This window comes from Mobula birostris, chromosome 20 (genome assembly GCF_030028105.1).
Source record: "Mobula birostris isolate sMobBir1 chromosome 20, sMobBir1.hap1, whole genome shotgun sequence".
NCBI lineage: Eukaryota > Metazoa > Chordata > Chondrichthyes > Myliobatiformes > Myliobatidae > Mobula > Mobula birostris.
Window position 1 is genome coordinate 8,765,449 of NC_092389.1, and position 27,807 is coordinate 8,793,255.

At 42.0% G+C, this 27,807-nt stretch overlaps 1 protein-coding gene across 12 annotated transcripts in view; it reads right to left on the reverse strand.

Moving 5' to 3' along the window:
- Window positions 1-27,807, reverse strand: part of phldb1b (pleckstrin homology-like domain, family B, member 1b) — a 406,573-nt gene that overhangs the window by 82,932 nt on the left and 295,834 nt on the right. For 10 of the 12 annotated variants that reach the window (XM_072283991.1, XM_072283988.1, XM_072283989.1 and 7 more), the window contains 3 exons: window positions 4,894-5,226; window positions 1,799-1,942; window positions 746-883 (listed from right to left, as the gene is read on the reverse strand). In XM_072283991.1, the coding sequence (XP_072140092.1) occupies window positions 746-883; window positions 1,799-1,942; window positions 4,894-5,226 (615 nt within the window). The remainder of the gene's footprint in view (window positions 1-745; window positions 884-1,798; window positions 1,943-4,893; window positions 5,227-27,807) is intronic. The other 2 variants (XM_072283994.1, XM_072283992.1) reach the window with 1 other exon arrangement.

Below are 27,807 nucleotides of genomic sequence, written 5' to 3' on the forward strand. Positions count from 1 at the left end.
TCTGTCCTTGGCCTTGTTAATCTGTGAATCTTGTGGGTGTAGGTGTATTAGCATCCTCTCTGTAGTATTTTACGGGGAAGCTATTGCTAAAATTATTCACAGGAATTAATAAATCTCAAATCAAATACGATATAACATCTACATTAAAGACAAGAGATTCTGCAGACGCTGAAATTCCAGAGTAACACACGCAAAATGCTGGAGGAACTCAGCAGGTCAGGCAACCTCTATGGAGGGAAGTAGTCTAAGTTTCAGGCCGAGACCCTTCATCAGGACTAGTAAGAACTTTATCTACTTGAAAAGGTCCTATGCCCAGATATACAGATAATTCCAATTTTAATCTTACCAAAGAACTGTTGTTAAGAACTTATCTGCAATTAAAAGCCTACACCCATCATGCTTCAACCCCTGCCCAAGCATGTTAGGAGACTGGTGTGTTTGGGAGTTGGTTAAGAATATAGCCACCAGGCCCCAATTATAAAATATGCCATGACCCATAGAGTTGTAAGGAAAGTAACCAAAGGAAATACAGTGTCACTTCTCTGAACAGAATAGCAAGGCTGTGGTGACCAAACATAATGCAATTGTGCTTCAATCCTGTGTCACATCTTCCTAACAATTCACCAGGTGCATGCAGTATAAAGAGAAAGCAGCCAGCTCACACTGAACAGACCACGACTGCTCGTCCTTTTGAAGAAAGAAACATTCCAAGATTAGAAGAATACCGAGGTGGGACTGACAGTACCTTGTCCTTTTCTCTCTGTATATTGTGCTCTAGCTCAGAAAGCTTCTCCTCCAGCTGACTGATGATCTCCTGCTCCTGGTGGATCTGGGCAACTTCAGACTCTCGCTCCCCCTGAAGCAGCGCTCGCTCCATCTCCACCTGTCAACAACATTGCAGAAGTACAAAATGGAACATGTACAAAGCGTACGTTTCAAAAGGGAAAAAAGGTCCTGCACTTACACTCAGAGGCCTCTTTATTAGGCACACCTGTCCACCTGATCAGTAATACAAAAATCTAATCAGCCAATCACGTGGCAGCAACTCAATGCATTAAAGCATGCAGACGTGGTCAAGAGGTTCAGTTGTTGTTCAGACCAAAACATCAGAATGGGGAAGAAATGTGATCTAAGTGACTTTGACCATGAAATGATTGTTGGTGCCAGACGGGGTGATTTCTTTATCTCAGAAACTGCTGATCTTCTGGGATTTTCACGCACAACAGCCTTTGGAGTTGAGAAGGAATGGTACAAGAAGCAAAAGTCATCGATTGAACAGCAGTTCTGTGGGCAAAAGTGCCTTGTTAATGAGAGAGATCAGAGAAGAATGGCCAGACTGATTCAAGCTGACAGGAAGGCACAGGAAGCACCTAATAAAGTGACCACCGAGTGTGTAAAGCACAACACAACATTCCAGGCTTCAAATGCAGTTGCTGTTGTAAAGAAGATAAGAATCAGGATAAAGAGTGGAAGTTCTTGCCGATTAAAGCAGCAAGGAAGATTGAAACATCAAGGCGAATGCGGAAGGCGAGCGTGTGTTCAACGCCGTCTACCAACCCTCGCTCGCTGCTGCTGGTCATGGGGAGAACATACAAACTTCTTACAGACAGCGATGGGAATAGAACCTGAGTCTCTGGCACTGTAATTAGCGTTACGCTGATCGCTACACTACCGTGCCACCCGTTAAACTTCTAGGAACAAGTCCAATTAAAGTTAGCCCAATGAGAATCAATTTTCTAAAAATTTAATCAACAGTTTGCAAATTAAAGGTAAACCCATAGCTGGAGCAAATTCCTACCTCACGTGTGGACTCCTCAAGTTGTTGATCCAGCTCCTTGATTCTTTGCTTCAGTTCGTCCACGTTGGTGAGAACTCTCACCCTCTCCTCCTCCAGGTACACCACCTGCTGGGCTGACTGACCACCTGCTGAATCTTCATGCTGCTTAAAATTAAAACATATTAAAGAATGAGAAAGGAAGACAAAAATAGAGAAATCAAAGGATCCAATGTTTTGCCTGATATGGATGCATACAACACAGGAGGTAATTCAATGCATTCATGCCTCTGCCAGCAGTTTTACTGCTGTTAATCGTGTTCTTTTCCCATACTCCTGTAAATATTTCACTTCAAGTAGTTACCCAATTTTCTTTTTAATTCTTCCCAGATATTAACAAAACACTTGGTCATTTTTCCCCCCTCAACTTACATGTTTTCCCCTTAAATTCTTCAAATTTGCATTCTCTGTTGACCAAATTTCTGCCACTGTAAACAGTCACTATTTAATTACTCTAGTTGGGGTAGCACAGTAGCCTAATGGTTAACAAAGCGCCTTACAGTAGCAGAAACCCGGGTTCAATTCCCACCACTGCCTGTAAGGAGTTGCACGTTCTCCCTGTGACTGTGTGGGTTTCTTCCAACTGTCCAAAGATCTACCAGGTCATTGTAAATTGTCTAAGGATAAGCTTTAAGGATAAGGATAAACTTTAAATCAAGGATTGCTGGGCAGGGTGGCTGGAAAGGCCTAATTATATAACCATTCATGGCAGTGAACCCTTTTTCTAACCCCGTCTGCATGAGAGTGAACAACACAACACACACAAAATGCTGGAGGAATTCAGCAAGTGACGCAGCATCTGTGGAGAGGAATAAAGGCTGATTTATACTTGTGCATCAAATGGACGCTGTAACCTCCGCAAGTGGCCTACACGCATTGTGAGCATTTATACTTGTGCGTTGGTGTGTCTGCATTGCTCTGCAATTCGGGCACGTCGTGCATGCGCACACATCTGCCCGCACAAGGTTTCATTGTCATGGTAGTTTTTCTCGGGGTAAACAAGTTTAATGCGAGCATCTTTTTTTGTAAAAGTGAAATGTGTCCTCCATAATTTCGGAGGTGTGTAAAGCTTTATGGAAAGCATTGCAGCCAGAGTTCCTTCTCTGCCCTTCAATCGCCCAATGGGAAGCTATTGCAGTGTAGGAGGAAATGCGATGCTACCAAGCCGACCAATCACAGTTGTTGTGGTCTACATTGCTGCAGCACGCAGTTACATTTTGGGAGAGGTGCACGTCAGGCTATGGTGTAGGGATCCGCGTCGGCTCTGCGTAGGGTTCGCGGCAACGCCGTACCTACAGCATTGAGTTGACACGCATGTATAAATTAGCCTTAAGCGGTCAATGTTTCAGGCCAAGACCCTTCATCAGGACTGGAATGGAAGGCAGAAGAAACCAGAATAAAAGAGTGGGGGAGGGGGAGGGGGAGGGGGAGGAGTACAAGCTGGCAGCTGATAGGTGAGACCAGATGAGGGGGAGGGTGGAATGTGTGGGGGAGGGTGGATAAACTAAGAAGCTGGGAGGTGATTGGTAAAAGCGGTGAAGGGCTGAAGAAGAAGAAATCTGATATGTGAGGACAGTGGACAATGAAAGAGGAGGGGCAACAGAGAGGGGTGTTGGGCAGGTAAGGAGAAACAAGGGGAGCCAGAATGGGAACAGAAAAAGAGGGAAGGGGAGGGGAAGAAATTACTGGAAATTAAAGAAATTAATGTTCATATTGTCAGTCTGGAGGCTACCCAGATATGATCTGCCACCCTCTCCTTATATTCTTTGAATAACCAGACTCCTTTTGCCTTCTTTACATCATTAATGCTGCTCTCCTGATGCTTCTGCATATTACCAGGAATACAATATAGTGGGTGATGATGGTCTTTAAACATGTCAGCCCAGCTTCCATTATCTCATACAAGCCCAGAACGGTTATATTCACAGGATATACAACTCTCCAGTTTTCGTATGGCTCTCAAAGCACATACATGTGCAAACACACCACCATAACCACCACACCCCATGCATAAATACACCATTCAGGTATTCTTGCTGGCCTTCCCCCAGTCTAGATCCACAATATTTGTCTAAGATATGAACAGAGCGGAAGGGAGAGTTGCTCTGCATTTACTGTTGTGCAATGCAACAGATAGGAAGTGGGAGAGGATTTAATGGTGGTTTACTCAAATCTTAAATCACTTTATAAATGTCTTAGGTTTGGAAAACCTAATGTTTATAAGTGATTAATAAATGTTGCAGCTGTGGAAATTGTCCTACTTAGCTTCACCCAAAATCCCCTGTAAAGAAAAAATATTGTTCCTGTGAAAACTCATTGCCTGAGTTAGCAGTGCTAAATGCCCTATACAACAATGACTATGCATTATCCCTCAAATCTAAATTCAGTTGTACTGAAGTCAATAGAATCAAAATTTGCAGGCAGATTGCTAATATAATGCTCGATGTCAAGATAACCTTGTATAAAACCCTAGTTCTGCTACAACTGTAGTGTTATGGCTAATTCTGGGGCCACTAGGGAAGATGTAAAGGCATTAGAAAGTGTGCAGAGGAGATTACTGAAATATTCGAGGGACTTTAGAAGGACTTTAGTTGTGTTGATAGATGTGAGAAACTGGGATTAATCATCTTGGAACATTAGAGGTAAAAGGGTATTTAAAATCATAAAGTCCAGATTGAAACAATGCCCATTGGAAAAGTCAAGAAACAGGAGATGTTGAATGAAGGTGATAGGCAAAAGAATCAAAATAAACTTGAAGAAAGTTTTCTGTGTGCAGCGAGTGGTTAAATCTGGCAAACCGCGCTGGGGTCGTGATCGATGCAGATTTGTCTGAGATACTTAAAAAGGATGTAGATAAGAAAAGAAAGTGCAGGTTTCCAGTGAGATAGTGAGGTTGAGGACAAAATGGGGTTAGTATGTACTTGACTGTTGAATACTCTTTTCCCACACTGAACACTTTCTGAGACTCTGTAATTATAACGTTTACTAGTGTGGATTAGGGAGGAATTTCTTGGCATGTCTTTTTGTAAGGAGCAGAAAACTGGCTCGTGCCAACCTACCTCGTGGTGTGTGCTCTCTGTGCTGCTGCACTCTTCCTTAAGGTTCTCCTCATCCGATCTCTCCAGACCGTCTCGTGGTTTCTGCATGCTCGGCTCCAATGGCTGTGCTGGGCTAGGCTCACTGTAGACTTTACCTCCGGTGCATCTGTCCATGGAGGTTCCTCTGCTGGCTGTAGTTGGGGCAGGCTCCACTGAGCTGGGGAACAGTCTCTGCTCGTCGAGCTGCAACTGCTCGCTGGCCTGGTCCACCTTTCCCATATCAGGGCTGGTGGGTGAGTCAGTTTTTGTGTATTCGGCACACAAGTTCAGGATGGTTTCCAGTCTCTGACGCTCCTGAGAGATAAAGAATTGGAGTTCAGAAAAATGTCATTCACACAAAAAAATTACACCTAAACATAAGTTGTAGAAGCAAGAATGCACAGCCCCTTGAGCTTATTTCACTATCTTGTACCTTGTCCACTAATCCACATATCCCTTGAGGCCATTAATGCCCAAAAATATATCGATCGCAGACTTGAGTATATTCAACGACTCAGTATCCACTCTGTTCCAGGGTACAGAACGCCCATGAATTACTGCACTCTTAAAACTTGGACAGGTACATGGATTGGAAAGGTTGGAAGGTCATGACCCAAATGATGGCAAACAGGACTAACTTTCTATATTGCATGGACACAAAGGCATTTATATCTTTTCCCTAACAATGAAGCCCTAAGTTGTGCACACGGTATCATCAAAATCCCATATACATGCAGCAAGGTTACCTTAACTCCCCTAAAAATGTAGTTTGCCTTCATAATTGGTAGACTTCCTGCTGTGTCACAATCTTACTATTCAATAAACGTTTTGATTTGTTATTCTAACGGTAAATTGGGTTATCTTACATTTCCACATCATACTCCAAGATCTGCTTTTTTACCCACTTATTGACTGTAACTATTCCCCCACACAGCTGATTTTCTCATCTAGCTTTCTGCATCAATATTTCAACACAAAGTATTAATATGGATTAAAAATAGTTGAAAGCCAACATGAAAGTGATGCATTTATTCCTGCTGTTTTCTGCCCTTTAAGCAATCCCTATGTGAGTCAATATATAAATGCAAGCCCATGACAATCTTTGAGTGACACCTGATCAAATCCACTGGTTCCATCTTATCTGCTATATACATCTTCAAGAGACTAAATTAGCTTTGTGAAACACAATTTCAATCATCATTGCAGCCACAGCATTAAAGATGCCAGGAGGCTTTACAATGGGCATACACTGAGGGGTTGAGAATATTGTTTGTGACTGATAATTCTGGGTCATATTTCAGGAGGATTAATTACAATGATTACTGACTTCCTATAGTGAATACTTGTAGCAGACACGTCTGTCAAAAAAGACAAAGACAAACATGAATAATAACTTACATTTACTGTATATAGAACTTCACGTGGCAAAACATTCCAAGGCGCTTCACAGAAACATGAACAAACAGATTTGGCACCATCCCTTATAAGGCAGTATTAGAATGAATGACCAATGACTTGGTCAAAAAGATAAATTGCAAGGAATGTCTTGGGAGGTTTGAAAGGAAATTCCAAAATTTAGCAGCCTGGTGGTTGGAAGTGCATCTGCCAACGGTGGAGCAAGTAAATCCAAGGATGTGAATGAGACGGGAGTTGGAGGAGCACAACTACCTTGTTGGGCTGGAGGATATTAAAGAGGTCGGCAGGGTGAGACCAGAGACGGAGCTTGAAACAAGGAAGGGAATTTTAACATTCACCAGAATTCAATGCTGCTCGGTGACACTGATGAGTGAATAGGACTTAATGGGAGTAACAACCTCTGCTGTGCCACAGAGGAGAAGAGCCAGCTGCAGTAGGAGAGACTGAACAACCAAACGACCCAAGCATTAACCACAGACACCACTTCTTCATGCCAACACTGCACCAGAATATGTACATCTTGGATCAGCCTCTACAGCCACGCAAGGACCCAGCAAAAAAAACAACCCTTTAGAAGAACATCATACTCAACTCAAGTGTGCGCACTTGAGATAGGACAAGGACAGCACACTTTAGAATGAGTTCAAATACACAAAGAGCTGAAGAACATCAGCAAGAATGCATCGGAATAGTCAAGCTCGGAACACGATCATTCCAACGCATTCTCTCCAGAAGATGGATTCAGCAGTAACAGGAGTAGAGTTATCCATAATATCCATGTAGAGAGAGGCCACACTATTTATATGATCAATATTAAATCACTCTGACAAGCACAACAGATATTTATTATATGGAATTTAGATGTATGAGGGGTGATCTCACAGTAATGCATAAATTTCCTCGTGGTTTAACAGAGTAGATTTTAAGAAGCTGTTTATTCTGTCTTGAATCTAGAACTCGAGCAGATGCTAATGTGTAAAGTTTTGGCCATTTGGGATAGAAAGGGAGAAATTACTTCATTCAGAGAATTGCAAATCTTTTCAATTCTCCACCCCGAGGGCTGTGGTTGCTCAGTAGAGAACATTCAAGAGTGTGACTGATTGTTTTCAGCTACAGAGGTATAGGTGTTCCCCACGTTACAACAAGGTTTCGTTCCTATCAAAGCCAAAGTCAAAGTCAAAGTAAACTTATTGTCAAAGTATTTTTATGTCACCATATACTACCTTGAGATTCATTTTCCTGCAGGCATTTACAGGAAAATAAAAAAAAAATAGTATTTATATAAGCTGATCCTAAGAACTGTTCGTGACCCAACCAGTTTGCAGGTTGGAAATGTGCCCGTGAACAGAGTTGCCATGCAGCAGATAGATGGCTGCAGCCAGCAAACCCATCCTGCTGCTCTCCCATATACACAGTTATCTGTATAGGCTGTACACCAGTCCGGATTTTGTAAGATGAGAAGGACCTGTTATATGGGAAGGGGGACAGAGCAGTAAGGTGAAAGTGGAAATTTAGCCGTGTTGAAATTCTAACAGACTTGAGGAGACAAATGATCCAATTCTGCTCCAAATTATGTATTAGGAACAGAAAGATATGTTGATAGGTAGTAGGTGGGAGGTGGCTTATAAACAGACTGATTGGCTGACTCCTCATCCTCTGTAACTCTATATAAAAATCTTAACATGGTATGGGATTGTCAACACCACATTATCTGTGATTGGTGAGGGGGGCATGGTACCATGGCAGTTAGCATAATGCTTTACAGACCAGCTGTAAATTTGGGGTTCAATTCTGTTAGGAGTTTGTATGTTCTCCCTGTAAACGTGTGGGCTTCCTCACACATTCCAAAGGTGTACAGGTGAGGATTAGTAAATTGTGGGCATGCTAAATTGGCACTGGAAGCATGGCGACACCCGCAGGCTTCCACCAGCACATTCAGAGTGTGCCGGTCATTGGTGCAAACAATGCATTTCACCGGACGTTTTGATGTTTCAGTGTACATGTGACAAATAAAGCCAATCTTCAGACTTTAATCTGCATCTTATTGTGAAAGAAACTTCACCTGAAGTGATTTGTGCAAGCGGGAGTACAGAGACATGGACCTGACAGTGAGTTTGTTAAGGCCACTAGGTTTAACCAATATTTCCCCCTCAAACCAACATAATTAAAAACACAGATGAAGTTCACTATGTGCATAATCACAGAACCCTACAACGCAGGATACTATTCAGTCTATTACGTTTGTTTTGGATTCCATAAATTCGACTCTATTCCCTCTTCTCCATCCCTTTAGCCATCACAGCTTATACTTTTGCACAAACAAGAGAAAATCTGCAGATGCTGGAAACCCAAGCAACACACACAAAATACTGGAGGAATTCAGCAAGCCAGGCAGCATCTATAGAAATTAATAAATAGTCGATGTTTTGGGCTGAGTCTCTTCATTAGGACTGGGAAAAAAAGACGAGGTCAGAGTAAGAAGGTGGGGGAGGGGAGGAAGAAACACAAGGTGACAGGTGAAACCGGGAGAGAGGGAGGGATGAAGTAAAGAGCTGGGAAGTTGATTGGTAAAAGAGATACGGGGCTGGAGAAGAGGGAATCTAATAGGAGAGGACAGAAGGCCGTGAAGAAAGAAAAGGGGGAGGAGAACCAGAGGGAGGTGATGGGCAGGCAAGGAGATAAGGTGAGAGAGGGAACTGGGAATAGGGGATGGTGAAGCGGTGGGGGTAGGAATTACCGGAAGCTTGAGAAATCGATGTTCATGGCATCAGGTTGGAAGCTATCCAGACATAATATAAGGTGTTGCTCCTCTAGCCTGAGTGTGGCCTCATTGCGACAGCAGAGGAGGTCATGGACTGACATATCGGAATGGGACTGGGAAACGGAATTATAATGGGTGGCCACCAGGAGATCCTGCTTTTTCTGGCGGACATTTTGTTCATGCTTTTGCGCAGTCTTCTTTTGAAACCAACAAATAAACCTAAAGCTATAATGTAACTGCCATTCCTGGCATGGAATTCAAGATTAAAACAGTGAGTAAATACAATGAAAGTCAAAAAGAGTGCCGAAGCAAGAAATCTAAAACAAAACAGCAAAATAAAGTGCTGGAGATGTTCGGCGCGGATCGGGCAGCGTCTGGAAAGATGAGCCTCACTTGTCACATGTGCGTCGGAACATACAGTGAAATGCAGCAAATCAAATGTGCGTTGGTCAGCCTGCAAGTGTGGCCACGCTTCTGGCGCCAACACAGTGTGCCCACAACTCACTAACTCCAATCCGTCTGTCTTTGAAATGTGGGAGGAAACTGGAGCAACCCTGTGAGAAACAGTTACCATTTCAGCTCTGGTACTCTTCCTCAGTCCTGTCTGGCCCTGAAACACATTAACTGTTTTTCTTTCCATAGTGAATGCCTGATCTGTTGAATACTTCCAGCATTTTCTGCTTTATTAGTGTGTAAATATTTTTCAGCAGCTTCTCCGTGTCCTTAGCCAGTACTCTTTGACAGTTCTATTTCCTCTGCATTCTAATATCTTGCTGAATTACACACACCCCATCACTGAGTGCAAAATGACTAGAATTGTTCAAGAACATGTTGTACCAAAGGAAATGTTTTCCAAGGGGAACATTATCAGTTACATTTAATTTCCATTTTCTGCGTCACTACTCAGCTTCTCTGCATGAACTTAAATTTAGAATGAGCAAACAATGGTCCAGATGTTGTGAACATTTATTTTCCAATTTCTTTGTTGTCTCCTTGTATTTTGACAACTGGTTGATAATTTGGAAATGAAGCAGTCATCGATCAATACAAAAACAAGCCACTTAAGCAGCAGCATCTCCAGAGTGCTCATGGGAGCATTATCACTCTGAACTTAACAGGAGACCACAAAGAAATTTTAATATAAACAGTAAGTAACAATAATCAGATATCTTAGAAACATTTAAGAAACTCTTAGATAGGCACATGATGACAGAAAATTAGAGGGCTAAGTAGGAGAGAAGGGTTAGATTGATCTTAGAGTCGGTTAAAAGGTCAGCACAACATTGTGGGCTGAAGGGCCTGTACTGTGCTCTGCTGTTCTATGCTTCATGTTGTTAATAAAGCAGGTCTGTGCTACTTATAGAAGCAGCTGGGATATTCAGTTATTCAGTCAGGGAGGTTTCAATAGAAGTCAATCAATAGGAAAGTGAAGGAAATTAGAGGCACACAAAATTAGAAGAGCACAGAGATACGAGAGGGTTGTTGAGTTGTTTACAGCCAGCTGGGTGGAGGCAAGGACAAGATTTAAATACAAAGGTAAGGAAATCTTGCTGGATCAGAAGCCAATATAGATCAATGAACACAAGGGTGAAGAGACATAGGATTTAAGACACATGCTGCAAAACATTCCATGAACCAAATAGACAACAGACAATAGACAATAGGTGCAGGAGTAGGCCATTCGGCCCTTCAAGCCAGCACCACCCATTCACTGTGATCATGGCTGATCATCCACAATCAGTATCCAGTTCCTGCCTTATCCCCATAACTTTTGATTCCACTATCTTTAAGAGCTCTATCCATCTCTTTCTTGAAAGCATCCAGAGACTTGGCCTCCACAGCCTTCTGGGGCAGAGCATTCCATACATTCACCACTCTCTGGGTGAAAAAGTTTTTCCTCAACTCCGTTCTAAATGGCCTACCCCTTATTCTTAAACTGTGGCCTCTGGTTCTGCACTCACCCATCAGCGGGAACATGCTTCCTGCCTCCAGCGTGTCCAATCCCTTAATAATCTTATATGTTTCAATAAGATCCCCTCTCAGCCTTCTAAATCTGTAACAGTTCCCTTGTAAACCAGCTATAATAAAATATTCCAAGACAATCCTTCAGGAAGGAGTAGAGTGCTTATTTGGATGCTGGGAAAGAGATGGAGGATATTGTGAAATACACAGAGTGATGCTAATAGCTGCTAGCTGTATCAAGAGGCTTTCCTCCAACTCAGTCTCCCTCCACCTTTCTAGGGTGGCACAGATGGAGAAAACTCCTCACTCTTGCCCATTTTCTCTTTACTCCTGAACCCGTTCGCTGTGACAAATCCTCATTGTTTGTAACATTCTTATCATTTTTCTCCACACAGAACTTTGGTGCTTTCTAAACCTATAAACTTCCTGATTCCTTTCACCTCACCACACTGTCATCAGCACTCACTGATCCAACTTTATTCTGCACAGTGCTTCAAATCTGTGAGACCTCCTGTCTCCCTCAGCTCCCTTCGTCCTACAAACTGTCAGCTATTTATACCCTAACTTGGCACCAACAAACACTCCTTCACCTTCTGATTTTCTTGGCGTTGCATCTCAGCTCCTGATGAGACTGCTAAACGAGTAGCTCGATTCCTTTATCTGAATTCTTAAATTTAATATAATAAAATATTCCTGGTGACTCCTCCCAGGGATTCTTTCTCTATAACTAACTTAACTTGAATACGAGATTTGACCAACATTGCTCAGCAGTTTAAGAGTTAAATGAAAAGGTTTCAGGCCATCCCAAACCAGCACAAGGCACTTACAACTGATCCATTGGTGAGTTCATCTCCCGGAACGTTGTGAATCTGTAGGTCCATTTAGTAGCAAGAAGATTTCAAATCCAAACACTTCAAAGAGCCTTCCCTGCACACATACTGTTCAAGGTGTCCTGCCTGATACATTCCCACCCATAACATGTCAAAACAGTTAACGTTCCTTTATTGCTTCTGCTCTCTCTATCCCCACGGTCACATGACACTACCAATCAGAACAAGCAGCAGAAGTCAGGTGCCTCCCTCTAAACTTAAGCCTGGCTTTCACACCAGCCTCTGCATTTTAAGGCGTGGTTACATTAGAAACTTTAGCCAGTGGAGCAGGAAGAAGGAATGGCTCGTGGCGGTGGTTCACACCCCTTTCAATGAACCCGAGTTCAAAATCCAGGTAAAGGATCCGGTGACACAATATCAGAGAAGAGCAGGACAGTTACAGTCATAGAGTAAACAGGCCCTTCAGCCCAACTGTCCTGTGTCTACCACAGCATCCCTCTGTTAGTTCCAGTTGCCTGTGTTCAGCCCATAACCATCCAAGCCCCTCTCCTCCATGTACCTATCCAAATGCCTCTTTAAATTGATATTGATGCAATTACAAAGAAGGCACAACAGTGACTATATTTCATTAGGATTTTGAGGAGACTTGGTATGCCACCAAAGACTCTCTCAGATTTCTACAGATGTACCGTGGAGAACATTCTAACTGGCTCATCACCGTCTGGTATGGGGGTGGGGGGAGGGAACACTGCAAAGGATCAGGAAAAGCTGCAGAGAGATGTAAAATCTGTCAGCTCCATCATGAGCACTAGCCTTCCCAGCATCTAGGACATGTCTAGATGCTAGAGTGCGTCTAGGACACACTCAGTGATTCAGGAACAGCTTCTTCCCCTCTGCCGTCGATTCCTAAATGGACATTGAACCCGTGAACACTACCTCAATACTTCTGTTTATTATTTCTGTTTTGCACTATTTTTAATGTAGCTATTTAATACACATATATACTTACTATAATTGATTTACTTATTTTTTCTTTCTACGTTACAATGTCTTGCATTGTACTGCTGCCACTAAGTTAACAAATTTCACAACATATGCCAGTGATATTAAACTTGATTCTGATTCTGATGTTCAAAAGGCGAGCAGCATCCATCATTAAAAACCCCCATCACACAGGACATGCCCTTTTCTCATTGCTACCATCAAGGAGGAGGCAAAGGAGCCTGAAGTCACACACTTAACATTTTAGGAACAGCTTCGTCCCCTCTGCCATCAGATTTCTGAATGGACAATGAACCCATGTACAATACCTTAGTATTCTCCCCCTCACTTTTTGCACTATTATTTAATTTAATTTTCTTTTTATATATACTTCTTTTTGTAATTTATATTTTTTATTATTATGTATTGCAATGTACTGCTGCCACAAAACAACAAGCTTCATAACATATGCCAGTGATATTAAACCTGATTCTAATTCTGAACGTTGCAACTGTACCTCATTTCCGGTACTCTCTATCCTCTGGGAAAAGAAGCTCCCAGCAGGACTCTAGTAAATCTCTTCCTTCTTATCTTGTGTCAGTGCCCCCTGGTTTCACAGAGTGTTTTTTTAAGCAGCCAGTGAAGTACTTCTCAAGGGTACCTCGCTGTTGTACTATGACAAAGTGACACACAGTTTGTGCACAGCAAGCTCCCAAAATTAGGTGACACAGTGAGGCAGTAGGGGAGAGCCATTGCCTCAAACCTCTGGTGCTTTCTGTTTGGAGTTTGCATGTTTTCCTCCAGGTGCTTGAGTTTTCTCCCACATCCCAAAGATGTGCTGATTCATGGGTTTGTTGGACTCCGGAAATAGCCCAAGTGGTAAATCTGTATGTGAAGGTAGGAGAGGGGATGGGGGGGGGATGTTAAGAGTAGGTCACGGGGAAACTGGAATTGCTCTGAGAATTGACAGACTTGAAGGGCCAATTGGTCTCCTCCTCTGCCATAAGCATTTATGGAATATGAATGACATGATGAACAAGTAATCATTTTTAATGAGGAATAAATGGTGAGAGGTAGAACTCCTTTGTTCTCTGAAATGATGCCACGAGAAGCACTTTCCTCACTTATGAGAGCAGACAAGATCTCTGTTTAATCTAATTGAAAAGATGGGACCTTAACTCCCTCTGTGCTTTGCAAAATGTCGGCCCAACTTGTGTGTTCAAACCCCCAATGGCCTGAACAAGAATGGGAATCTGGGATTATCTATTATCAGCATTGTGCAATATACTCTTCTAAATACTTTTATGCATTTAACACCAATATAAAACTTTTGAAGAAGGTACTTTTCCACAATGCACACAGCTGTCTTCTTGAGTATAACCACTTCTTTACTGATCTATGCTGCTGTTATTACTGTGTACATATATCCTTCCCTCAGTACTCAATACAGGCAGAAACACAAAGGAACCTACAGAAACTAGTGTCACACTATGAATTGTAACCTTCTCTGGTTATACCCTCTATTCAATTGTTGCCTATATTAAGGATTGCTGGCCCTCAGTAATTTGACCCTACATTTAAGACATTACTATTAAAAAGATAAGAATGCTGTACACACCTCATGCTGCCATCTTTGCTCAGAGTGGATTCATCCTGGAAGCCTGAACCTCAGTGTTCATGGCTCCCAACTGTGATTACTTATCAGACAGCAGATGAAGTAGCTTATTTATATCTGAGTCAGGGAACTTGTCTGACTGTGTCAGAGGGAACTGCGGTTCTCACTGATCACTGGGCTACACTTTCAGATGCTGAGAATCCTTGGGGACATTCCAGACATTTTAAAGGTTAGCCATTAATCATTAGACAGCCTTGCTTTCCTGGATTGCCCTGGCTTCCATAGCTCTGACTCTTATCACCAAAATTCCAAAGCATTAGTGGTGTTTTATTGATGTCCCAGAACTGTGCTCAAATTAAAGCAAAACCATTTTGGTTAAAGTATAGTAAAATGGGTTTGTCCTCCTCTTCTGAGACCGTCTGAGAGGATCGAGGGTGACACATTTCCTCCTTCTCATACATTCCTTTCTCTCTTTCACCATTCCCCATTCTGGTTACCCTCTTACCCCTTCTTTTCTCTTCACCTGCCCATCACCTTCCACTAGTGCTCCTCCTACACCTCTTCCCTCACTACCATTCAGGGCCACAAACAGTCCCTCCAGGTAAGGTGACACCTGTTGGGGTTATATACTGTGTCTGGTGCTCCTGGTGTGGCCTCCTGTATATCGGTGAGACCCGACGTAGATTGGGAGACCGTTTCACTGAGCTCTTTCTGCCAGAAAAGGGGGGGCCTCCCGGTAGCCACCCCCTTCAATTCTACTTCCCATCCCCATTCCAACATGTCTGTCCATGGACTCCTCTACTGCCACGATGAGGCCATACTCGGGTTGGAGAAGCCTTCAGCCTGATGGCATAAATATTGATTTCTCAAACTTCCAGTAATTGTCCACCCCCTATCTTTTCACCATTCCCCATGAATAGTGTGAGGTGCTGTTCTCCTAGTTTGCATTTGGCCTTACTGTGGTAGTGAAGAAGGTCAAGGGCAGACAGGTCATTGTGGGATTGGGAATGGGAGTTGACTTGTAACTGGAGATTCAAGGTGGTCAGTGTGAATAGAACACAGTCGCTCTGCTGAGAAAACTTGGTAACCTGTCAGAAAGTAAATCCGTAGGGTTTGGAAGTAGAACAGGACAGAGTGGAGCAACTGGGGCAGCACACTTTACAGAACCAGCAAAGGCATGATGGACTGAATGGCCTCTTCTACGCTAAAAGAATCTATAAAGGAGTCACAGACTGCCTGTCAACCTGTTTGCCTGCTTGCCACCCTGTTATCTTAAGAAGATAATCAGTTGGGAGGTATGGCACATCTGCACAGTGTAGTGGGAGAGAAAACTCATCAGAACTAATCATGGAAATCAGTAAATCATACAGAGTTTGGAAGGAACATATACCTGTATCAACAAGAATCTGTGGAATTAAACAAACCATACGTTCCTTATCACCAAACACTGTGTGGATCTTTAGACCAGCTAACTACACACTGTCGACACTGTCTTTTCATAGAGTTTAATGCAGTCAGCTCCCTAGGCGTTGTCCACAACCCCGTGAAATACTTGAGGAATGCCGACAGGGTCAAGTAAAGGGCAACATTTCACAGTTTCGCCACTACATTTTACCAAGTGTTGCAACAGGCCAGACAATCTGTTGAATGCCTGTGTCCCGGCTGAAAATTCTTTCCCGCTTCACCTTCCTTATCCATGTTTCGTTAAATGTGAACACATCTGTGGAACCCAGTTCCTTTCATTATACATCATTTGAACTGGAGACAGGCAGATGCCTGCACCTACATTATTTGATAAGGATGGTCAGGAAGAATCATCCACCAATTGATATAAAACACTAGAATCAGAAAGAAGGAATGTACGTGGTAATAATACACACCAAGAGACTCTGCAGATGCTGGAAATCTTCAGCAACACACACACACACACAAAATGCTGGAGGGACTCAACTTGTCAGTTTGTACTCATTCCCTTCCTGCTGCCCTTCTTATAGTAATTTCTGCACCCTTCCTTTCTAGTCTTGATGAAGGGTCTTGGCCTGAAACGTCAACTGATTATTTCCCTCCACAGATGCTGCCTAACTTGTTGAGTTCCTCCAGCATTTTGTTTGGGTTACACATCTTCATGTTATTTCATGATCTATAGATTTGGGTGGTGGGCTGGAGATACGTCTCTATCCAAGGAGGTGTAAGGTGCTCCTTCCCTCCGCTAGCCTGCAGGTCACCCTTGGGTGAGGTGTAGCATCTGCTTAGCCCCCTCGATCAGGGTCATGTGAAGCCATGGGAGCAGGTGGTGGATGGTCGTATGGCAACTTGTGCGTATCACAAGTCCTGTGACCACTGAAGCCAAGCAGACTATCTCTGAAGAGTATTGACAATGGCTGGGGTCACCCATTTTTAAAGACACTGCCCAGAACAAGACAAAGCACTTCTATAGTAAAATTTGCCAATAACATTCATGGTCGTGGAAAGGCCATGATCACCTACGTCATATGACATGGCACATAACGAATTAATGAACAGATTAAAACTGAAATATTAGAAATGGAATACAACCTGTGAACAACAAGATAATAATCAGTTGGCCTCTGCCTTCTCTGGATTTTATTGACAGTAGTGATCTGGAGGTCACTTTTTATTTTCCAGATGTTTCATGGCACTCCTGGACCATTGGTGATTCTGGCACTGAGGTGAACTCATTCAGAAGGACCACTCCATTGAACCTGGGTCCCTGGTACTGTAAAGTGTTGTGTTAACCACTACGCTATCATGCTGTATGAGGAAATGTGAAGGTTTGGCTCATCCATGAAGAGAGACTTGCTTGGTTGTGATGACCTCTTCCTGTTTCTCAAAACATTAATTATCAGAATCCACAGTGTGGTCATCACATAAATCTCAAAAATATCCTGCAAACCTTATTCATCCAATACACTGAAAGCTAATGCTAGTTAACATTATTCCACATGATCTATCTGGATTTAATCAATGGTGAAAATTGAGCTGCTGGAATTATCTGAGTTTTACATGGTTAGCTTTATCTGCACAACAAATTAACCCATGCTTAATAGTGCCATTACTGAGTAATATTATCTGAATAAAAATATCTGCACAACAAATTAACCCATGCTTAATAGTGCCATTACTGAGTAATATTATCTGAATAAAAATATCTGCCAAAGATCCTATCACTTCAATAGAGCAATATAAGGCTTGCCAGAAACAAACCTACACAAGAAGGCACTGCGATTCCTAAAACTTATTTCCCAAGACAACTCAGTGCTTATTCTAATTGACAAGGAATGATAACAATTACTTGCATTGTTATCACAAAATTTCACATTAGCTCAATGAAACATCACCAGGCGCTTCATGGGAATGTTATGTAACAAATCTGTCGCTGAGCAACATTAGGAGATGTCAGGACAGATGGTCAGAAGTTTGGTCAAAGAGATTGGTCACGTCTTAAAGGGAACAGAGAGGCTCCACAGAAAAACTGCAGAGCTTACAGTTCTGGCAGCTGCAGCCGTAGCCACCAATGGCGGGGTGCTGAAAATCAGGAATGTACAAGCGGCCAAAGCTGCAGAAGTGCTGAAATCCTCAAGAGTTTTGTAGCGGATGCATTTAAAATCCCATAACAGCAAGAAGTAAAGCGAACTTGTTAAATCTATTCACTAGTGAGCGGCCACCAGCCAATGAAATTATAGAGATCTCCCAGTCTCAAACAACCCCCAATGGCTTTACTCCACAGGAAATTTTCTCCAAGGAATGAAACTTAATCAGCAGTGGGAACTGAACCCTGATTGACGATCACTGGTGCTGTAAACTGCTACACTACTGTGCTGCCCCAATATGGTTGGTGCTAATGTTCCCTCTGATTCTTTTTAACAACTGCACCGATCAACCATTGCCCTGAGCAGGAAATTTTTACACGGCCTGAAAACTGTGCAGCACCTTAAATGATTCTTTTTTGTAATATGCACATCAAACAAACACAAACTACAACTCACAACACAAGTAACCGATGTCAGGCAGTCAAAATAACTGACAGGCACAATGGCAAATGTAAAATGCTTTGAATAGGCAGCGTCAGCGTTCGGCTTGCCGGTGGTTTATTAACAATGAACTACTGACTTCTATTCTGTGATTATTGTTACAATTTGTAACAATCTTGTAACTTGACAACGTCAATACATTGAAGCTCTAAAATGTCTCAAAGTAAAGGTTGTGGTACGTTTATTATTTAGAAAATTTCTGGATTATATTCATTAACACATACCTAATTACAGGGTATTTCACAATTATATTAACATAGATTTCAAAATTATATTAGCATTTCAAAATTATGAAAGAAAATTTCAGCTACACAGCAATGAATTCTGTGCACGGAGCATTTGAGCAGTGTAGAGGGAATAGTATTTGGAGCTATAATATGAGATTAGACACAATCTTATTGAATAGTGGAATAGCACAAATAGCCTACTCCTTTTTCTGCTTGTCTTGAACACCTTCTTTATACCTATTTCTCAAGTATTATACTTACAGGTGCTTCATGCAGAGGTAAGAAGGATTCTGCTAAATTTCGGGCCAACCTGAGCAAACTTGGATGAACAAGCAACGGGAGCAGAAACGAGAGCCTCTTTTCCAGCTGAATGGGTCCACAGGCGAATTGCAGCTGACCATTGTCAGAAGAAGCAGAGACTGCCTCCAGTGAAAAAAGTCATGCTACCCATACTGTGTTCAGTTAGAGACCTGCTTTGAATGGGGTAAGCAAGTCATTGGAGAGGATGAGTGATTGAGTGAACAGTCTTCTCGGTGGGTGAATTTGCAGATATCTGCCATCACAAACAATTCACCAGCACAAGACTGGAGGCAAGGATACTAGAATTTGACTCAGAGATCGTTGAATAGGTTCCTTTCAAATAAAACTCATTCAATTTCTATGCCAGTTTCCTATCCAGTTGCTTCTTCAATCTGTCAAAACCTCTTTGCAATCTCTGCCTTAACTATCAATTACTCAACAGTCTAACTGTCTATTCAACCTTCGACTTCTGTTACTGGCTCTGTGTTCTGTGACAAATGCACCCACATCAGTCTGCATGCTCTATTGTCCTGGTAAATCCTTTCATTGAACCTTATTTCATCAATTGTCAAATGAACATTACTGGCAAAGGCAGAGCAAAATGCTGACTGAAAAGTAGACAGGAAAATAATAATACCGGAGTAGAATTAGGCCATTTGGCCCATCGAGTCTGTGCCACCATTTGATCATGGCTAATTCATTAGCCCTCTCAACCCCATTCTCCTGCCTTTTCCCTTTGATGCCCTGACTAATCAAGAACCTATCAACTTCCACTTTAAATATCCCCAATGACTTGGCCTCCACAGCCATCTGTGACAACAGATTCTGAGTTCCACAGATTCACCGCCCTCTGGCTAAAGAAATTCTTCCTCATCTCTGTTCTAAAGGGATGTCCTTGTATTCTGAGCCTGTGCCCTCTGGCCCTGGACACCCCCACGATTTGAAACATCCTCTCCATGTCCACTCCATATAAGCTTTTCAATATTCGGTAGGTTTCAATGAGATTCCACTCCCCCCCGCCAACCCTTCATCATGACCCAAAACCATCAAATGCTCCTCATGTGTTAACCCTTTCATTCCTGGAATCATTCTTGTGAGCCTTCCCTGGCCCGTCTCCAATGCCAACACATCCTTTCTCAGATAAGGGAACCATAACTGCTCACAATACCTCAAGTGCAGTCTGATCAAAGCCTTATAAAGCCTCAATTTAAAAAAAAATTATAAATATTTACGAAAAGTACAGGATCTTAACAGTCAGTGAAGTATCGTAATGAAACTTATCTTTGAAATTACCTCAGTAGCCTTATTCTAATAGAGCTCTACACTAGCACGTTTGCCATAGTGTGGTTTGATATGCTAAGTGCTATTTCCACTTCCAGAGGAACACAGGGGTTTCTTCTTGTGCTGTTGAGGGCATTTGCACTATACATTTTGGAAGATAGGAAAGTTCTATCCCGCTGTTATCAAAGTCCCGAATAGACCTCTTGTATGATAAGATGGACTGTTGCCCTCACAATCTACCTCGTTATAGAAACATAGAAAATAGGTGCAGGAGTAGGCCATTCGGCCCTTCGAGCCTGCACCGCCATTCATTATGATCATGGCTGATCATCCAACTCAGAACCCCGCCCCAGCCTTCCCTCCATACCCCCTGACCCCCGTAGCCACAAGGGCCATATCTAACTCCCTCTTAAATATAGCCAATGAACTGGCCTCAACTGTTTCCTGTGGCAGAGAATTCCACAGATTCACCACTCTCTGTGTGAAGAAGTTTTTCCTAATCTCGGTCCTAAAAGGCTTCCCCTCTATCCTCAAACTGTGGCCCCTCATTCTGGAAACTTGCACTTTATCATTTACCTGCATGGCTCTTTTTCTGTAGCATTTATACTTTATTCTGCATTGCTATTGTTTTACCTTATTCCAGCTCAATGCACTGTGTAATGATTTGATCTGTATCAACAGTTTGCAAGACAAGAGAGAGAACAGACAATTTAGTCGTTTGTTTGACCTGCAATTAACAACAGATAGATTAATTGCAGAATAATTTCCCACCACAATGAATTTTAATTCTTTTGCACACTGGTGTGATCTTTATAAATGATCCACTCGCCTCTCTCCTCCCCTTCAGATGCACCATTAAAAAGTGCTGATCATATTTAAAAAAAACACCCTAATGCAAAGGCATAGATTGAGTAGTCTTCGCACGGGACTCTGACCATTTATTGCTATTTGTGCAGCTGCTTTTAACTATTCATTTTGTCACTCATCGCAGAGTTGCAAAGGCAGCTGATCTGTAGTGTGGTCAAGGAGGGAGAAGTTGAGTTAGTAACAGGTGCAGGATGGGGGGCTAACTGTACTGAGAACGTACCCCCGGCTCCATCCGTTAAATGATCTTTCCTGCTCTCCTTACTCTGTTGATAATTATTGACTCAGTTCACTCAGTTTCCCCTTAAATATTTCATCTTTCACCCTGAACCTATGACCTCTGGTTCTAGTTCCACCTATCCTTTGGTTGCATTTACCCTATCTATGCCCCTCATAATCTATACCTCTATCAAAACTCCTCTCATTCTCCTACGCACCAAGGAATAAAGTCCAAACCTATTCAACCTTTACAGCTTAAGTCCCAGCAACATCCTTGTAAATTTTCTTTGTTCTCTTTATGTCACTTACAACAAATTTTGTATATTTAATGTAATTGAGGGGAGAGTGGTGGTGAGAATTATAATTAGTTAATGGAAGTAACAGCAGTTCATGAAGATATTATCAAACATGCTGAGTGAACTTTTAAATTGCAAATGAATTTCAAATTAGAAACACAAATAACTGCAGTTTTTGATAACAAATAAAGTGTCATGTAATCCTTGAAAATTTTCCACCTAGATTGAGCACAAAGGGACCTAGAGGTAGAGGTTTACATATCATAAAAGGGCACCACAGGTCACCAAGATCTTAAGAGTGTAAATCTTTAAGAGTTAGTTATTCAAGGGGAAGAATTAAAAGGCAGCTATAAGTCCTCAACTAAACCTCACGTGGAGTGTTGCATACAATTCCGGTCTTTGTAGCACCAAATGGCATAGAGGCACCAGGAATTGAGAGTTTACAATTATCGGGGGGAAGAAACTTACGTCTGGAGAAAGTAAGATTGATGGATAATCTTGTATGAAGTGTGTAAAATTGTGAAGAAACTTGATAGGGAAGGACGTAAAGGGGATTTTGATTTTTGTGTGTTAGTCCAGAACTAAGGACATAAATTTATAAAGCTTAAACTATCTTTTCTTCGGAAAGCGGTGAGAATGTGAAACTTGTTAACATTTGAAGCCTTTGAGAGGGATAACTGATACATTTATACAAAGGAGAAATGATTGGAAGGATATGCTGACAGGCTGAGAAAAAGTGCAGTGGGGAAGAGGTTTATGTAGAGCATAAACACTGGCTCTGACCCGTTCTGGTTCTGTGCTGTAAGTGTCCTTGAAAATCACAGCCCATAACTCATTCTCAGATATCTGTTACTCTAAAGATAAACCCAATGAACCCTTTATTAGGTCTCACTTATAACTCCTGCACGATTTCTATTTGTCTTTACAGGAACCCGCTGAACCCCTCAATCAGTTTTAAATAGACATTTAAAATGGAACACAGACACAGTCTGCATGAAAATAGTGACAAAGGAATTTCACTTTGTCTTCTTGTCCGTGCAGTAAAATTGCAGATTTCATTTTATTTCTTAAATGACCTCTACACAAAGATGAAGACAATTAACTAAGAAAATTCAATTAGTGAGAAATGGAATGATAAGCTTAAATTAATTCCTGAATCAATAATCTCAAACCTCTCCCTCACTAGGTGTTGGACACAGTTCGAGTCTCTGTACCACAAGATAGATACAGAGGTGCCAGAGAAAATGCAATTTAGGTTTAAAAGGAAGATGAAGAACTGTGAAGTTCCGGTTATCAGGTACGACTGAGCTAGTTGACACTGTCCGAAAAAGGTACAAACGAGGAGTGAAGCGCTTAAAATTCTGAAGTAAAGGCAAGAGTTCAGAGGTTTTGAGTATTATTGCACGGTGCCTTTAATGCTGTACCATAATAACAATAGATTTCACCAATACTTTACCTTCAACAGAACTCTTCAACAGGGTTATAACAGATTCATTGCTTAGGAATGTAACTACTCTCTCAATTTCCATGCAGATTACCTGCTTTAAAGCATCAGCAAACCTCGACCAATCCTTGTTACAGCCGGAATTCAGCTTAGAGTAAGCAAGTAAGTGCAACCAGCCAGTGTCAGTCTGATTGTCGGCTCTCTCCTGTGCTGTCTTTGTTCTCTCACTCGCTGATCGCTGCTCCATTGGATAATTAAACTGCTGAGAAACCAGCACAACTTTCTCTTCTGGAAGCTTTTGTTCCTCCATGGGTCTGACTTTTCTCAGCACTCACTGGTCCCCACCCTCCCCAACCCCAACCTTTCCTCACACCTCCCCCCACCCCAACTTCATTCCGGTACAGTTGTCACGAGTTCAGCCCCTCAAACAGATTGCTCCATGTGTGGGTTACAATCAATCTCAGCTGGCTGGCTGTGGAAACACGACGAGAATACAACAGGATGGGTGTGGAGGTGGGGAGAAGCTGCAATGGGCTCCTGGACTGTGCGTAATGACCTTGTGTCGTTCAACAACTGTCTGCTATTTTCTAACTAATGTTGCCACTTTCTCTAAAGTGCGGTTGCAAATCATCTTCCTCTGAAGCACTTTTAACACGAAAGAGGTCTTTGCTGGTAACCGATTGGCATTCCTATCCCAGCTAATGACTTAAAGATAGGGCAGGCATTATATCACACCTCCAAGCAGTAAAGTCTATTTAAACAGTGCACATAAGCAAACAGTCTACAGAGTCTACCTAAAAGTCCTTCGAACCACAGCTAGCAAAAATTATGAATATAATCAACATTTAAAATGGATTATTGGCTTATATTTTTAGCACTGTAGTGGTGTTTGTTAAGCCATTGGTAGCTGGATTTTCTACATGTTAACAGCAACAGTGCTTCTAAAATATCTCAGCAGTTTAAAGCAAGTTAGCAAGCAAATAGAGAGTGAGGGGTGAGAAGGTGAAAAGAATTGGGTAGTCAGGAAAAGGAAGGGATCGTGAGAGCAGGGATTAAAGAGAGTATAGGAACAATTGTGGAGAGAGTCAAAATATTCTACAGTTCAGACAGACTAATATGGCTATAGTTCATGATGTCATGATATAAGTCCATGAACTCACTAACACTACCTCTCTATTCCTCTTTTGCACTATTTATGATTATTGTAACTTACTGTAATTTGTTATTGCCTGCATTGTACTGCTGCCACAAAACAACAGATTCCCTGACTTATGTTACTAACAATAAGTCTGATTCTGATTCTGATATAGTAAGTCAGTCAACTGAGCCTTGACTTCAAACTACGGCTCTTATTTTTCTTTGCAAAATTATACCATCACCTTGAATGTCCCTACACAACGAAGCTCAGAATTCTGCAGGTGGATGCCTTTTAGGTTGTGCAGTGCCTGCTAGACATTAAATTGCATAAGGTGTACTCAACGGTGATAACAGTAACTTAAACTTATTTCACACCTTTAACACAGAAATATATTCCAAGCCGCTTCATCTGGGTGTCGAAGTTTGACAGCAAACTATATTCAGAGATGTTAGGGGAGGTGACAAGGAGGAGATAATTTTTACAGATTCCTTAAAGGGAGAACAAAATTTAGAGAGAGGATTCCAGACGCACATCATTGACAGCAAGATGGCAGTATTCCCATCTGGAGGAGTGTAGATGCCTTGGAGAGTTGTAGGGGAGATCACAGGGAAAGAGTTCATTGACTCTGTGAAGGATTAGGTCCTGGCTCAAGCATCTAATGCGGAAATTTGGTAATTTCTGGAAAACACATCTGAAAATGAAACCTGGGAGGTAAAGCTCCTCGATTGGAGACACCCACACAAGTCACAATATGTTGCCTCAAGCAGGCTCCATCTCACTGCAAGCGCTCTTCACAGAATCCCAGTTTGGCCCAAGTTTTACTCATCTTGAGCAGATTAAGCAGCGCACAGTGCAGACATCAAAAGAAAAATAAAGCGAGGAAAAACTGTGCAGGGGACAGGAAATGGCTAACTACAACCTGGGAGGTTGCTGCTTTCATCGTCTCAAAATCCAGGGTGGTCACAAGGATGTGTTCAAGGAGCTCAATCTGCCTTTTCCAAAGGCAGTAAGAATTAATAAGTAACTTTAGTTTTATTCTGCAGATTAGTCTGTCACAGAGAGGTCTTCAAGTGCAAGTAATTAGCTATTAAACTAATTGGTACATTTGGGAATGTGAAAAGCAAGATAGAAGTGATACTTAAGCAACACACAACAAACTCAGCCAGTCGGGCAGCATCTACGAAGGAAATAAACATTTGATGTTATGGGCTGAAACGCTTCATCAGGAATAAGTGTTACTTATTTATTCAGTACGTTTTTACATACTGAAGGGTTGAATGAAAGAACTTGCAATGATTTGGGGAATTAGACAAATATGAGAAAGGAAAGAAAGTGTCAGGGCTGTTGGGAAGGAGGGGATAATTGAATGGCTATTTCACAAAGTTGCCTGATGCACAATGGGTCAAATGGTCCTTTTGCTGTCAAATTAACTGAGTCGACAGTGTTTCAATTCTCCCAAGAAGCATCGAGAGCTTTGAAGACAATAAATTATTTTGAACAATATTGCAGTATAGACAACAGTTAGGTTGATCTTAAATACAAGAGATTCTGCAGACACTGGAAATCCAGAGAAACACACACGAAATGCTGGAGGAACTCAGCAGGCCAGGCAGCATTTACGGAGGGGAATAGAGTCAAAATTTTAGACCAAGACACTTCAAAGTAGGTTAAAGGGTGTGCTGTTTGCTTTGCTTTTAGTTAGTTGCACGGTGGGTTTTTTTGGGGGTTTTTTTTTCCTTTTCTCTGTTGATATATATATAAAAATTAGTATACTATTATGTTACTTTGGTACATTATGTTTAAATTACATTGTTTGTATTTTTTTTTGTATTAATATCTTCTGTAATTTTATTATATTCTAACAGTGTATTAGTGCCTATATGGCTTACCTTTTTGTATATTTATTCAATAAAAAGATTTAAAAAGGGTGTGCTGTGGTGTTCTATGTTATAAAGGCGGTAGAGTGGCTGGGAAGGGTGGGCAGCAGAATGGAGGAATATGTAAACAATCGGAACAATTAGGATACATGGGCCTCTCTGAAACTTCTAACGTGTTTTCCATTAAGGCTGTCAGCTCGGTGTGGTGGTGGCAGGGTCTCACCATCTCTCCGGTAGAAACCACAACGGACAGAAGTTGCAGTAACAGAGGGAGGAACAGTTCAGCTAGTCACCGAACCGCACAGCAGAACAGCAGCTTCAGGAAGACGTCAATCAACTTCCGGATCAGGAAAGCCTGGACCACAAGGAAGAGAGAGGCTGAGGCTCCTCATTAAACCATTCACACAAGGTAGACAAGCAGTGTGATGAAAAGAATTTAACAGTCCAATCGGGCATCAACGAGAACCATTCTTATGAGGGGCGGGGGTGTTAGAATAGGCAATTCACCATCCTGGGGGTAAGTTATGGACTCAGAGTTTTACAGCATGAATACAGGCCCTTCAGTCAAACATATACACACCATATATTTGAGTAGTGCAAAAACAGAAATTTAAAAAAAGTGATGAGGTAGTCTTCATGGATTCAATGTCCATTCAGAAATCAGATGGCAGAGGGGAAGAAGCTGTTCCTGAATCACTGAGTGTGTGTCTTCAGGCTTCTGTATCTCCTACCTGATGGTAGCAATGAGAACAAGGCATGATCTGGGTGATGGAGATCCTAAATGATGGATGCTGCCTTTTTGAGGCATCGCTCCTTGAGGATGTCCTGGATACTAAGGAGGCTGAGTTTACTACCCATGATGGAGTTTACAACTCTCTGCAGCTTACTTCGATCCTGCGTAAAAGCGCCCCCTCCCTCCATACCAGACGGTGATGCAGCCAGTTAGAATGCTATTCATGGTACATCTGTAGAAATTTTTGAGTGATTTACAACCAACAGTCCATCGACTGGTTTAGCTGCTCAGACAGTTTTGATGCTATAAGTCCCATGCATCCAAAGTGAGGAAGCATACTGAAATTCAGGACAGTGTGTCTTGTTCTGAAAACCAAGCCTTGACAACATATGTACATTCGGTCCTGACTGACCCTGAATTGGGGAGATGTGCAGCACAGAGTGTGCAGGCATAAAATGTGAGTTGTTTATCAGCCCCTGTCACAATCGCAGAGTATCATAAACACAAGAGATTCTGCAGATGCTGGAAATCCAGAGTAACACACACAAAATGCTGGAGCAACTCAGCATTCTATGGGGAAGTCCAGATAAAGGGACTCAGCCTGAAAATTCAACTGTTTATTCCTCTCCAAATGCTGCCTGAGCTGCTGAGTTCCTCCAGCATTTTGTCTGTGTTACTTAGAATATCACAGTTTTTTATAGGCATTGAAGTATTTTAAGTGTTATTACATAGACAGTCACACGAACACAGAAAGCTCCCCAAAACAGCAATGTGAAAATTACAAGAAATAATCCTTCCTGCTGAGGCTGCCTGGGGGGGGGAAATGTTATTCTTGGAAAACTCCTCTGTCCTTGCATAGCAGTTAGCATCACGCTATTACATCATCAGCGACACCGCTGT